Genomic DNA, 15,445 nt, shown 5'->3' on the forward strand with positions numbered 1-15,445 from the left:
AGCCCTGGAGCTTCGACAGGTGGGACACCTTGGGCAGACATTCCAGCTGATGTAGTCTATTCTTTGGAGACCAGACCCCAACCCTCTCTCAGGAGCAAATCACTGAGGGCCCCACTTTATATGGTTCATTTCTAATAGCTGTGAACAGCATCACTCCCCAGAGAGTAAGCTATAATGACAGACGGCATGTGTGCTGTCACAATCTATTTTCATCTGTCTTCACTGGCATTTTGAGGAGAATCTGCATCTTGCATGCACTCTTTGGAACAGCCCTCCTTGAGCTGAGATCAAGTTGCAGCCATAGTGACCTTAGCCTCTCTAGGTATATTTTTACAACTAATTGTTTTCTCTGATTATTCATTAATGAGTATGGATGAAAGAACCCATAGGTGACCCTCAGAGAGGATCTGGACCTGCACGCCATCACAAAAGCAGGGTACATACATGGAGGGAGAGACCAGAAGCAAGACTCCTGCACATGAGAAGAGTGCGCATTCCAGAACCCAAGATTCTCGGTCTTTAGTTTTATGAGGCATTCCTGGCAGCCCTAAGTTCATCTCTAGTCCCTTCCATATGACCCAAACAAAACTAGTTATACTATGGGGAAAAAGTAGGAAAAGCAGCAACATTGGGGATCAATATGTAAGGAATTTTAACCAAAATTCTTTTTCTGCTAAGGGAGAGCTATGGGAAATGACATTTCTCTCCAGGTAATTCTGATATTTTCCCCATGGGGATGCAGCCGTAATTGAAAGATTGGTTGAATAATTTTTATAATTTGAAGGAAGACACGAAGTTGTATGAACAAGGACTCAGCACAACAGGACTAATTTTCTCAGAATCTATTCATGATTTGTGTTTACCTAAATTGTCTCAATCTATGTTCCAATCCTGTGAGGAATTCATAGGTAGAAAAATTGACACTTATTAAGTCATTTTACCTTTCTGGGCCTCAGATAATTAAAACAATGAAGGATCCAGGTTTTACTGCAACTTCTAGTCTCCAAATAGATTGAACTGTGGCTGAAATTCTTGCATTTTTTAATACACAGCATTCCATTGTTTCCTCTCTGAATGAACCTATACGTCAGTATGATGTATATTCTGAAAATACAGAAGCAAAGAGCATTTTAAAAACACTGCTACTCTAGAAAAAAAAATCTATTGAAGTAGGTTTAAGGGACATTGAGATGCAGTAGAACTTTGGGAGTTAATGGTTGTGCTGTATCTGCTCCCTTTGGCAATTCTGTTGGAGCAGGCAAGAGAATTTGGCAGGAGCTGGTGCAGTGGGTTGAGGCATGCCCACTGCTTATGTTTGCTATCTGGCCTTATTTCCTCTGAACAGGGCCAACCACTTTAAAGGGTGAGTATCATGGTGTGTAAAGCTAGGGCTGAGCAGCTGTCTATTAAGCAGCCTCATTTCAGTCCAGTAGGAGAAGACAGGACATTGGGCCGTGGACTGCTGAACAAGTGGGTCAGTAGGGCAATGACAGGAAAAGAGCTGTGAGCTCCTGAATGACGAGCCTACCTGGTAAGTTAGATTCTAAATCATTCTGGACATAATCCACACAGGAGCCATACCGGTAACACCCTCAGGGCCCTACTGACTTTCAGTGGTCTACAGTTCAACCAGTTTTGAATTTTGGCAGGGGGTGGTAGAAAGAATCTCACTTTATTATAAAGACGTGGATTCTACCTTTAGCTGTGCACTAACCTGCTGTGTGAAGTTAGGAAAGTCACTTTCTTCTCTAGGTATCAGTTTATCCCTCTACAGAAAAATGGAGCTCTTCTAGGATTGCCCGCACTAGTAATGTCTCAACAGTTTTGTAATTGGAAATGTGCTTCTCACATCTCTGGGAATTAAACAAGCCAGCAAGGCAGGGCATGAAGTGTTTTCCTTTTACAAACTGAGAACTTGTTGTCCAGAATGACTTGCTGAAATTCAGAGATCTTCTAACTCCTGGCTGATTATTCTTTCCATGGCACAACCGGTTACTACCTTAACGTACAGTGTGTTTCTATCCTATGTAACACAATTAGGTGACTCTCAGTGTTGTAGTTGTCGCCCAGGATGACACAAGGACATTTAAATCCTGTTTTCCTTTCTATACCTTTAGTGCCTTGTGTCATGGTAACAAGGGCCAGGGGAGGTGACCTTCATCCAACCCCTCTCCTTCAGATACTTTAGTGGCAGATAAAGCAATTAGCCCCAAACTTCAATGCACATGAGAACCATGGGAGTTTATGCATACGGTGCTCATAGCTGGGTTCCAGCTAGCCCCATAGAGCTCCTGTAGGCTTAATTACCAGCTCTAGAACTTCTGGTAAGAGAGTTCCCTCACCACTAGTGAGTAACTCAGCCCAGAAATAAACTACAAAGTCAACCACATTCTCTGCCATCTGTCTTTACAGCAATCTACAATGGAAAAATCTTGTGTTGGTGGCGAATGCAGCAGATATTTTTAGCCATGGCTTAGCTCACATGACCAACTGACTCATTCTGGCTTTTTTTTTTGGTTTCAACCTTTTAGTCTAGTGGAGTGACTATGCCCACTTGGACACAAAATTAACGTGAGAAGAATTCAGACCACACTGGAAAGCAAAACTGATACATTTCGGAAAATTCACCTTTCCATTGGGGTAGGAATATTACAGATGCTTTCCATTATTTGGGAAGCTCTAAAGCATTAAAAATCCCTTAGGGAAATATAAGCTAAATGTTTTTGAACTATTTGTTTGAAAAAGCCCACTACTTTTTAACAGATTTCTAAATGACATTCTCCACATTTGAGGAAGGTACTTATATGAGGGTATTTCAAAATGGTCATGGAAACATAGAATTCAGAGATAAATTTACTTTAGTGCAAAAATTCATTGAAATACACACAGATTTTTCAAAGTATACACTTTCTATTAACTTTTGAAGATTCCATGTATAACTGATGAAAAGCTATACCAAGAATTGTATGTAATTTAAAAAATACATTCCTAAATAACTCACCTTTGTTTAAGCCTGCATCATCAATATGAACTTAGAAAACATGATAATAGTCAGTTAGTTTCCAAAATTTTTGAACAAAGCTTTCTGGTTTCTTGGATCCATGAAAATTTCTCATACATTTCAAAGACTGAAAAAGCAAATCCATCCAACTCACAGTCCCTGTTCACATCACCTTACGAGCACAGGGAAGAGACACCCATTCAGCACGGGCCAAAGGAGGAGATCCGCTCTTGGTTTCATGCAGCAAACAGCAGGAAGAAGCAGGGAAGGAACATCGGTCTTGTTGCCGTCCTCTCCTCTTTCATTTCTTCTGCTTAAATCTTCCACACATGACTTAAAGCTCCATTTCAGCCACTCATAGAAACTGATAAGTTCAAAGGCAATGTAGTGACTTCTGCTCAGAAATCCTAGCCATATACATTTGGATAGGAAACTTGGATATTTGTTCAAATGGATCATCTAATGAAGCTCCTCACAGGGATTGTAAAAAAATATGCCTATGGATAGCAAATCAGGATATTATTCTCAGTTCTTCAGGCCTTCCTATGCTGAGAGATTATTCATCCACACATTTTTTTGTGATATAGTTTGATAGTTCCTTGCGCCCTTGCACCAGAGTAGGAAAAGTCTATTTCCCTAGTTGTTGATATTTTACTTGGCCATGTGATTTTCTTTAGACACTGGACTTTGTGTGATGTTAAACAGAGTGACCATTCAGAGCCAAGACCTTACAGGCATACTGTGTTCTGCCAGCCTCACTTGGATTCAGCAATCCATAAGAAAAATGCTTGCCCCAGGAAGCTGCTGGTCCCATATGATAATGACTCATTGAACAGATTCACACTTACAGGAGGCTGGATCTAGATTAGCCCAACAGGACCTGGCCCATTTCAATGGTGTTGAGCCAAACTACAAGCAATTTGAAGACCCAGGAGCAAAAATAAATATCTACTATAAACCATTTTTTTGCCACTTAGCATTATTGTGGCAATAGTTGACTGATACAATAGGTAAGGAAAAAACTGCCCCAAAAGTGAAAGCCCAGCCAAGATTGTAGCTTTGATGTACAAAAATACATTTATTTTCAACAATTTCAAAACCACTGTCTTTTTTTTACAGTAGAAATATTCAAATGGAACAATAAAACCAAGAACAGTATATGTACATATACTGTATATATAGATATGATTCATGCATTTGTATTCCAGTGTTTAGTACAAGTATTGCAATTGTCTGCCCCCTTAACCCTTGAAACAAACAAACAAAAAAAAAAACCAAAATCTTTAGAAATATTCCTAATACTGATCTATGCTGTAGCCAGCCAGTTTTCTCAATAACACATTCTCTCTGTGTCTCACAAAGAAGAATGTGAACAACATCCCACAAAAATTAACAGGTACAAAATGTGGCCTTTCTTCTCATATATATATACAGTATATCATCCTGTAAAACAAGTGTACTCAGGCTGAGCCTGAAAATAAAAACAATGCTTAGAGGATGGCTTACAGTGACCCTACTGAAAATAACTGGTTAAGTGTGTGAAGGGGCTGAGGTGCTTGAAAAGCAAACAATGGCTTTGAAAGCCATTCACCCCAGAGGCGAAAACTACCTTAAGGGAACTGAAGGCAGACATTGGACTTTAAGGAAGTTGTGTACTTGTGTACGTCTGACAAGCAAATAGCACAGCTTTGCTACAATCATCTTGGACTAATATCATTAAAGGCTAGACCTCTATTTGGCCTGCATGGTGTGCATGGACTCATGATTCCATCGATGCCACCTGCCTTCCAACCTAACTCTTCTCATGCCAAAAGGCACTCGCAGGGCTATACCTGGAGCCCAGGAGACATTTCTCAGCTAAGAACAGCCCGAGAATTCACCATATGCATTTACATGTCTGTGAAATCCAGTCAAAAGACCAGAATAGAACAGGATCTTCAGGTCCATTGCCTGCTTTCTTTAGAGACAGTGATTTTTCTCAGGCTGATAAATATCCTCAACCTTTTCTTTTTAGAGAAGAATCTCTTCATCTTGGTCTCAGTTTGAAGTCCCTAGGGGGCTTCACCTGCTAGGTTCTCCCATCAGAACTAAAATGACCCTCATGTACTATGATGTCACTAAAGTCCTTCCTTAATCAATTGCCCTCAATAAGCCCTCCCCCACCCCTCTATATACATAATCAGAAACCAGCCACAGTGTGGACAGAGATGTCAGAGTTGAATGTGACAGATAGCTGGAGTGCATCCAGAACCTAACATACCAGGCAGGCCTGGGGCTTGGTCAGCTCTGAGGGTGAGTACGTAAGCCAACACACGCATCTTTTTTCTGTTTTCTTTTTTACTAAACATTAAATTATTTCTTAGGAAATAAAAAGCTATTTACATTGTAATTATATACAATATGCCACCTGTAGCCTCGCTATTGACATGCACGAGGCAGGGCCTCTTTCACAAAGGTGTACACGCTTTCTGTAGCTATGTCCACTCCCCACTAACCTACCTCCTGAGGCTCTAACTGGGAAATGGTGTGTGTTGTATGCGTATGTGTAGGGGGGGCTGGGGTCAGGAGGTGATGGGATAGTCATGAAAAGCCAACCCAACTTAAATAAAAAGAAAGCGACCACAAGCAGAGTCTTCGCACTGGCAATGACAGAATAAAGCAAGGAGGCTGTGAGAAGATGCATCCTTCTCCCTTAGCAGAAAGACAGTCATTTATTTATTTTTTGTCTCATTTCCTCAGCTAAGAATGCCTTTTTCTCCCAAGCTAAGTATCTGCCTGCTGTTTATGAAGGGGCCCTTGGTAAACAAAAGGTAGAAAAGACATTTTCTTTTTTCCATAATAATAGTAATAATAGTCATCAAAAATAAAACATCAGAAAGGTGGTTGGCCAGGTAGCTCCTTGGTATTAAACACTAGTGCAGTTGGGAATCTCCTTTGTGCTTTCGCTGTTTGCGATGGTGGCGATGCCTCCTGCAGAGTAGAGAAGACACAGGGAAAAGCTACGTAAGTTCTACAAAGACAGGGATCTTTGTTTCTTCACTGCAAACTATCCAATCACCTACAATGGCTGCTCACTAGGAATTTGTTTCAAAAGGCAAAGGAATAGTCTCGACTATGAGCTCATTGGCTTATCTCATCAATGTTTAAAATATGTCACCTCCCACACTTGCACACAGGCAGGACCAATGCATCGCCATCGTATACTCTACTGACAACAACAGTAATAACCAACATGCACTGAACACCTTCGATGTGGCAGGCACTATGCTAACAATATGCCATTCAATTATTAAAGCAATCTTAGACTAGGTTCTCAGGTACTACACAGAAATAGGGTAGTCTCTTAGATATTATTATTCCTTTTCACAGATGAGGGATACGAGGCACACAGAAGAAACAAAGCTAGCAGGATGGAAAGCAAAAAAATAGACTCAAGGCTATCTGATGCAAGTTCCACATTTGTGTGATTTAAAAAAATATATAATTAACTTATTTGAGAGAGAGAGAGAGAGGGAGGAGTGGGCTGGGGAGGTGGAGAGAGAGCTCCTGTCGGCTGGTTCACTCCCCAAATACCAAAACAGTTCATGGGTAGGCCAGGCCAAAGCCAGGAGTCAGGAACTCAATCCAGGCCTCCCAAATGGGTCACAGGAACCCAACTACTCAAAACTCACTGCTACTTCGCAGGGCCTGCATTGGCTAGAGCTGGCATCATGAGTGGGAGCAGGGAATTGAATCCAGGCACTCGGATGCGGGAGTCATCACTGCTAGGCTAAGTGCCTGCCACCATGTGATTGTCTATAAGGACTCAGAATGCTTTTGCTTTACTGAAAAAAAAAATCAAAAAAATCCCAGTTGTAATGGTTACCTGGCTTCATCCCTCCTCCACCCCAATCCCAGTGCTTCCAATCTTCATTGACTTATAAGGGAAAAACTGTCACTTTCACATGGTCCAAGGTGACAAACAAATTTCAAAGCATGGTGATGTCACTGGAACCGGTTACCTTCTCCACCCGTTAGTGCAGTGCTGTCTGGAGAGCAAAGTGGGATGGCTGACCGTGTTTGGAGGAAGAGGACCCAGGAGCATGGTGGCACAGGCACACATACCTATGACCCGCGTGTCCAGCTCTTTGTCCAGCAGTTCCTCAGGCTCGGTGAAGTCACTGAGAGTGATTTTGGGGGCATTCTCACTTTGGCTCACTGACCCAATCATCTCCTGCTCCTTGTCGTGTTGGACTTGAGCATAGATGTTAATCCAGGGGATTTTCCTACATGGGGTGGGAGCAAAATCAGAATAAGATCGCAAGGCATGCCAAACTTCGGCAGCTGGAAATGCTACGTGACAAGGAGAGAACATGCTGTTAACAGGAAGAGCCAATGTCAGGGAAAGGTACTGCTCACCCAGAACACTGTGATCATAAGGGCATGGGCCCAAGGTGAGCACAGGATGAATCAAACCACAGAACATCTGGCTATGCACCTTACACTGGGATGGAAAAACAAGTAGGTCTATAAAAGGTACTGCTATGTTGTTGATTGTTGATCCACTAAAATGTTTACGATATTAAGTTTGTAAAAGAGCTGGACACTGAGATTCACCAAGTTGTTTCTAGTGAAAATACATCTTATTTTGTAGTTGCATCAATTTAATCAACTCACATTGGCTTCTTTTACAAAAAGAAAAGAAATAACAGACTTAGCCACTATTGCAATTTTTACAGCACTTGAGGCCGGCGCTGTGGCGTAACAGGTAAAGCCACTGCTTGCAGTGCCAGCATCCCATATGGGCGCCGGTTCAAGTCCCAGCTGCTCCACTTCCAATCCAGCTCTCTTCTATGGCCTGGGAAAACAGTGGAAGATGGCCCCAGTGCTTGGGTCCCTGCACCCACATGGGATACCCAGAAGAAGCTCCTGGCTCCTGGCTTCGGATCACCGCAGCTCCAGCCATTACGGCCATCTGGGGAGCAAACGAGTAGATGGAAGACCTCTCTCTCTTTCTCTGCTTCTCCTTCTATCTGTGTGTAACTCTGACTTTCAAATAAATAAACAGATCTTTAAAAAAAAAATTTTTTTACAGCACCATCTGCAGGCCAACTGTTTCAAATGCTTTTATGGCAAGTTTCCTCATCTGTTCAAGGGGAATAATAATAAGTTCTGTTTGGGATTGTGAAGAGGATTAAGAGAAGCTAAATGCCTTTCTTTAAAGACATCAGGGTTTGGAAGCACGAAGCAGACTGGCTTGGGGTTGAAGCAGAAGGCAAGTTTTGATTGAAATCTTCTTGGGACAATCATATCCTGATTATCTCCACAAACTCCTGACTATTCCAGCCTTTGTAGTCTCCATTGAAGTTGTCTAATCCAGGGCTTCTCAAACTTTAATTGGTTTAGGCATCACTCAGGGTCCTTGTTAAATTGCAGACTGTGACTGTAGGGTCTGGACTGGGTGGATTGAGATTCTGGCCTGCTGCCAAGCTCCCCAGTGCTGCCAGTGGGAGCTGCAAGACTCTAATACACCAAGCTCTGCTCTCCACTGTCATAAATATGCAACTATGGGACAACATCTATGAAAGAAAGAAAGGATATAGGGCGATGTAATAGATGATGCTTACTGAGGTTTTTTCTGCCTTTCTCTCCCACTAGACCAAAAGCCCCTGATGCTAAAGGTCTGTATTTTCTGTCATCATTGCTGCACACTTGACTTAGCACAGTGCTTGACACATGGTTTGCATTCATTAAGCATTTCATGAATGAATGAATGGATGGATGAATGAATTCAATGCCTATTCTCTTTCTGTTTATTCTGTACTATATTCTTCAATGAATTTTACATTTTATCTAGAAGTGATTCCTCTCACCTCACCAAATGATGGGGAAATAGAACGAAAGCCAGACACTTCATAGGTACCATTAAAACTGGTACAGGTACCATTAAAACTTGGCACATCTGATGCCCACACCAATCCAGAACATTCAATGCATTTCCAAAGCAGAATCACTGTGCCATCCTTGTACAAACTAGTGATATTTTTAAGTTCCTATATTTCCCTCTATGATCCAATCCCAGTAAGCTAGAATGTGGGGGCATTTACTAACCTTTCCCTACAGTTACTTCAGAAACATGCAGTGTTTCTATCTGTCAGATCCCTAAATGTTTGCTTTCTACACATTAAAGAAGGTACCCCATGACTCCTGCTGTCCTAAACCAGCTTAATATAATTTATAAGAATCCTACATGCACTGAATCTGTGTAAGGCAGTGAACCAGCAGCTTTCTAAATGTGCATAATTTAAAAATGCATGCTGCCTCTTCCTTTATTTTTACCTAAACTTACCTAAGCCTATGACTTAGATTGCTGCTGGTCATAAAACCACATATTACTCACGAATGCTGGGATCAACTGTCATATTTATCAGGTGCTGGGGGGTGGTCAAGCCATTCCTAATCAGAGCAGTCTGTGTACTTGAGAGTTCTAATCAGAGTCCATCACTTCCGTTTTCCTGAGTTGCTAATGAGGCCTGTGAGGATTTGGATAAATTTGCCCTTATGAAGATCATTCACTTTATTTCAGTCTCACAGAAAACCATTTAAACTCAGGCATATTTTCATCTTTTTTTAAATAGGTAGTTGGGAGGGAATAAATTTTATACCGCAGTTTGCAGCATTTTAAAAAATTGCCAAGTTGCTTTTCATTTCTTAACATGCCTGCTTGCAGAAGTGTTGGAATGTAAGTCAAATCTGAACTTCACGTTTGGCTTTGAAAATGGAGGGAAGCAAAGAGATCAAGGGATGTGTCTTGGGCTGTACAACCATACAGGTTTAAATGAGAGCAGTAAGATGGAGATGCCCTTCACCTAATACATAAGCAAGCAAACAGAAAACAAATGCCATTTGTACTTATTTTCTCTAGCTAGGATGAGTATAAAAAAACCTGGGGGAAGAAATTTAGAGAGAGCAAAATGGGCTTTGAAACTATAATGAACATTGTACCAAAAAAAAAAGATAGGAGAAATATAAGAGCTCAAATGTTTTCCTGGATAACCAAGAAAATCAGATCTACAATCACAGAAAATCTGTTAGGCAATTTTCAGAAAATAAAAGCCATGTCATAATTATACCGCCAGGGATATCAGTCAGCATTCAAGAGCAAGATGGCACGAGAGGCAGGGCAAAATTTACTGCAAGAAGCCTGGGCTTGGGGTAACTCTCCTTAAGTCACCACTTGGGATCTGGAGATATTTTCAGTGGCTGGCACATAGTAGGCCCTCAATAAATGCTTGTTGAATGAATGAACATTTTAATCAATTGATGCTGGTGATTAAAGACAGTAGTTTGGGTTTTGAAAATGTAGTGTGACCAATAATCTGGAAATAAAAAACAGAATGTTCCTTCACTTAGTCTGTAACATTCAATACAGTGTGTAATCCAATGCTTCTCAAACGTTAATGGGTTTAGGCATCACCCAGGGTCCTTGTTAAATTGTGGACTCTGGACTGAGTGTGGTTATTTAAGTTGAATGTAAATAAAAAATTCAGTCCCAAAGTCACATCACAGGCCACATATTAGTACAGATGTTGGAGACTTAATACCAGTGCAGAACCTGGTATTTTAAGTAACTGAAAGGATCACTGGAGGACAGGTTGACAGCACGGCGGGAAGGGGAGAGTAAAGCACCTTTACAATGAATCTCCTCCAGAACCTAACAGTGCTATCTTCAGGGCCTAGCAAGACTCCAAGGACTAAGCTGATGCTACCAAAACTCATCTGGCAATGATTAATTTAATCAACCAACATTTTACTTTACTTGAGCTTCCTAAGAAGCATATTTCTATGCCACAAGTATACTGAAGTCTACTATGTGCCAGCTTATGACCCAGAAGCCATCTCTAGGAGGCTTGTTCTTTGTCATTTATATTAGTTGAGCTTTGCTGATTATTAAGTATATGCCAATTATTACATTGAAACTACACAGCAAACATGCAAGGTGTTATGATTTTCCACATGTGAAAACTGAGCCTTAGAGAAGCAATTACAATTGCCCAAGTTTACAAATGCTAAAAATTAAAACTGGACCCGAGTTCAGAGTTTACAAATTTATTCAGTACACTTCCTGGGAAAAGGGCTACCTAATTTTAATATTGGTATGGAATCATTCAGTTTTTTTGTGTTTATTAGCTATTCTTTTATATCACCCCTTCCACCAACTTCAAAAGTAATTTCTGAATACATGTGCAGTTCAGTTTTCCTGGTCAATTTCCCTTTTAGACACAGGAAAAGGAGGGAGAGGCACAAAGGTTGAATATGTTTAGCATACAAATTTAAACAGATATGGGACAGCTGAAACACCAGATAGGAAGGTGTGTGTGTGTGTGTGTGTGTGTGTGTGTATGTGTGTCCATCCATCCATCCGTTTATCAGATTTCAACTATTTAACCACAAAGAATGGGTATTGATCTGCAAAAAACAAGACTGGAATGTTTGAGAACTTACTTCAGAAATCTGGGTGAAGTGTGAAAACCTCTTGTCCTTCTCTTGAGGAAAACACAGATTTCACAGGCTAGCTCTTATTTCCTTATTTCACCTGTATCTTGTGGGGGTTCTGATTCTAACATGCATTTTTTCCCTGACACTCCACCACCATTCCTGCTTTCCCCCAGTGCCAAGAAGAGCATCAGGGAGGATTAATACAACATTCCTGGGACAAGTTTAGCGATGTGGCTTATGAGAACATTTATCTGCAATGAATGTAGTCCTGAGATAAAATCTGAGCAGTAACAACACATACCTCTTGAATTTGTAGATCAAAAACACGGCCAAGCCGACAAACACCACGGACAGGAGCATAAGCATGGCTGAGCTGCTGTGCCCAGTGCTGGAGTCTACCAGTGGAGCTGCAGAGAAAGAACAGGCATGTCCACTGGCTGCTATCAGTGGCAGGGAGCGCCCAGTGGAAAAAGGGGGGCTGACTGGTCGCCATCTTTATGTCTTGACTTGCAAGCTAGCTGAGCATAGGGAGATTGGCTTCCTTGATGAGAATGGTATCCTACATCACAGCTCCTTAGGGAAAAGAAGTCCTCTGTCCCGCCTGGAGAAACATGCCTGTCTTAGTATAAGGCGAAAAGCGTCCATCCTACTTGGGGGAGTAGAGGGAGGACTGGGGTGCTCTTTTTCTCAGCCACCTGGCTTGCCTGGCAGCATGATGAGTCACCCATTGGGAACTTTGTGTTAAACACTAATGCCAGGTTTCCTTCTCTTGCTCTACACTGCTCTTCTGAAAGCTCACTGGACAGGCACTTCTGGACCCTCCATATTTGGAAAGTGGACCATTAATAAGTCGGCTCTCCTGGAGAGCCAGAGGGGATGCCCTATATGACATACTTTTTTGAAAATCTCCTTTATACATTAACTAGAGCTGGTCCCTGTTTCTACATAGAGTCACACACTGGAAGTTGGAAGGTGGTTTTAAAGGTACGTGATCTGACCTCCCAACTGGACTCACAGAATTAGTTAGTCACAGAGATTGGAGAGCCTGAGGACTGGCTATCTGATGCAACTCCATAGTTGAAGTTCAAAAGGGCAGATGGATGGAGGAAAGAAGGAAGGAAGGGAGAGAGGGAGGAAGGGATATTTAACATAGTTTTTCTCCAAGAATATCCAAGGATTAAATGACCAAGGCTTAGAAAGTCTTGGTGCTACCGAGAGGAGGGCTCCACAGAGACAGGAATCATCTTTCAGATCTATCACTACACGGAAGTGCCCTGTTACAAACCATTTTCATGTACTGATGGGGAAGTGTTTGATGATCTCCCCCCTCCCCTTTCTCTCCAAGATAACAGAGCAGCATAACCCTTTGCCCCTGACTCCCAATAGACACTCACCTAATGTTAGCTGTGTGACGTACACAATGACTTGGACCCCTGGCTTCAGCTCAAACTGGACCAAGTTTTGGTTTAGAGCATTAAATAGTGTCTCTGCAATCTGGAAAATAGAGGGAGAGAGAGAGAGCCTGCATGGGAAGATGTTCGTTCACTGGTAAAAAACCAAGGAGAGCAACCGCCAAAACCTAACCATGTTCAGTCAGGGAAGAGGAGATTGGAACATCTTTATTAATTTGGTGCCTACAGCCCTTGGAGCTCTGTGAAACCAAGCAAGTAGTTAGTATTGCTTGCTTATACTGGGGAGGAGAGTGAGACACAAAAAGGCATGTCTACAATCACCTGGTGAATTGTTTTATTCAACTCCTAGTCCAGGGCTCTTTCATCCAAGCCTTTATCATTGGGACCAATGACAGCAAGCCACCCCATCATTAGTTCTTTAATCTGATCAAGTAACATACAGGGTATGAGGCCCCTGCCAGGATGAAAGGAAGCACACATGTACCCCCAACCCATCCCTCAGCTTTTTCTATCTTAGAGACAATGGGAGGCAAACATCAAAGCAGAAGCTGTTTCCTTTTATACGCTAATTCTTCCTCTTTACTTTTCCCCCAGCAAGTCTCAGAACATATAACATCGATTTAATCACTCTGTAATTCCCACATGAAAGCTGCAGCAGACATGGGCTGTTGTCCCTAACTCTTATCTCGGGTACGTGCCTAAATACCACAGCTGCTATTCATCACCCTAATTACCTATTTATCTAAATGGATGGATATTGTGGCTTCCAAATATAGTTCACACATGCCACTTGCTATTGCAGAATAAAGAGGTCTTGTAAAACTGATGTGTGCATTGAGAAGCTCAATTTATATCTGACCACATTCAATATGCATATCTGCAATACAAGGAACTAGTTCATTTTCCAGAGAAACCAACCACTGTGGCATCTACGCTGCCTGAGGGCCATAGATGGACACAGGTACACGGTGACAACTGGATGAGTGCTCAGAGAACAGGGAGGACAGTACGATGATAACCTCCTACAGTGAATCAAATGTATTTGATTCATGCCAATTTTTGGCAGCTTTGTTCTCACTTCTAATGTAGCACCATGGGCAGACAAGGAGTGAGACGGCACAGCCAGTGAGGCCCAGAAGCAGAAGCTAGCCGGAGAAACACTGGCTGGCCACCTCCTGCAGTTCCAGGGAGGGGTGGGGCTCACAGGAGCTATATGCGCATTTGATAAGGACAGTAAATCACAACCCCTTTCAGAAATACTGCCTCCTTAGTCAAAGCAAGATGAGGCAATTCATCTCTCTCCAAAGAAACACGGTTAAACACAGTTCATTTTCTCGCCAGGAGCAGAACTTAAATTGACCAGGCTCTCTAGGAACAGTGCGGTTTAAAAACAAGAAGCACATATTCCCAGAAATAGATAAGGACACAGATTTCATTCCCTTTCTCTCCCAGGGCAAGGTGCAGAGATGCCATCCCACGGCTGCAGGGGGCAGGGGCGCTGTGTCTTCCTCTCTGGCAAACACTGCAGCCTACCTGCATTTGTGTTTACTCTGGGAACGGCTGTTGGTTCTTCACAACGCTGGTGCTGGGCAGAAGGACAGGCGGATGGGTCAGTGGGGGAGAACCTGGCTCCCCTTCTAGCTGGTGACAACCGTGCGCTGGGAATGCAGGGAGCAGGAGAGAGTCTCATTCACCTTTGCTCGCACTTACTTGTTCCAGGTCCCCTTCATTGCCTTTCCTCCTCTCTGTCAAGTTCTTAGGTGGGAGAATGAAGAGCTCTGCTGATGTAGGGAGGCCAGGGAAGACAGCAACGAGGATCTGGTCTTCCGGGACGCTGGTTACCTAAGAAATGTTTAGATGCGAGAGGGAGGTCCTGGGAGCCGGCCCTCCCCAAATCTGCATCAAGGAGCAAAGCATTTCCAGCTACCAGGCTCATGTGAGTTTTTACAAATGCAGCATTTTAGGCTCCCCTCTGAGTATACTTCTGAAAGTTCATACAAAACAGAAGTTTAAAAATGTTTATTTTGATGCAAAAAACATTTTTCAAATCCATGCATAGTTTATTCATAATACACATTTTCCATACACTGTTTGAAGTCTTCTTATATGCATGGATTTAAGAAATATTTTGCACAAAATTAATATTATCTTTTAACTCAACATTGTTATGAACTCTTGGAAGTCCTATCATTTACATTTAGGCTTTCTTTCAGCTTTGGCTGAGAACTGTTAGGTAAAGACCTGTAAACTTCACTACCTCCTCTATTCTCACATTTTTACTGAAATTAAAGTAGCACTACAACTTGTTTTCAAAACACTCCTTGCTGGGAACACTTGTGAAAGTCCCTCCCCTATTTCCCATTTTTCTGCACCAAGAGGATAAGACCTTCTGGCTAAACCTGAAGCAGACTGGTTACAAATGCAGAACAAGCAGGTATAAGCAAACATGGGAATAGCAAATGAAAAAGCAAAGTAACATTTCTACTTATTGAAGGTGTATTTTTAAAAAGAGGCTGAAGTGAGGAAGTTCCCTCATTTGCTGCTGGCAGCACTC

At 42.1% G+C, this 15,445-nt stretch overlaps 1 protein-coding gene and 1 long non-coding RNA gene across 3 annotated transcripts in view; one reads left to right on the plus strand and one right to left on the minus strand.

The window, feature by feature from the left end:
- The first annotated feature begins 5,155 nt into the window (after window positions 1-5,155).
- Window positions 5,156-15,445, plus strand: part of LOC127484164 (uncharacterized) — a 34,033-nt gene continuing 23,743 nt past the window's right edge. Inside the window, exon 1 of the long non-coding RNA XR_007910933.2 lies at window positions 5,156-5,293. This is a non-coding gene — a long non-coding RNA (uncharacterized lncRNA). The remainder of the gene's footprint in view (window positions 5,294-15,445) is intronic.
- SORCS3 (sortilin related VPS10 domain containing receptor 3) overlaps window positions 5,273-15,445 on the minus strand; it is a 646,463-nt gene continuing 636,290 nt past the window's right edge. For both annotated transcript variants that reach the window (XM_051823565.2, XM_051823568.2), the window contains 5 exons: window positions 14,602-14,733; window positions 12,874-12,973; window positions 11,781-11,886; window positions 7,106-7,266; window positions 5,273-5,971 (listed from right to left, as the gene is read on the minus strand). In XM_051823565.2, the coding sequence (XP_051679525.1) occupies window positions 5,907-5,971; window positions 7,106-7,266; window positions 11,781-11,886; window positions 12,874-12,973; window positions 14,602-14,733 (564 nt within the window). In that variant the 3' untranslated portion in view covers window positions 5,273-5,906. The remainder of the gene's footprint in view (window positions 5,972-7,105; window positions 7,267-11,780; window positions 11,887-12,873; window positions 12,974-14,601; window positions 14,734-15,445) is intronic.

This window comes from Oryctolagus cuniculus, chromosome 15 (assembly GCF_964237555.1).
Source record: "Oryctolagus cuniculus chromosome 15, mOryCun1.1, whole genome shotgun sequence".
Taxonomy (NCBI): Eukaryota; Metazoa; Chordata; class Mammalia; order Lagomorpha; family Leporidae; genus Oryctolagus; species Oryctolagus cuniculus.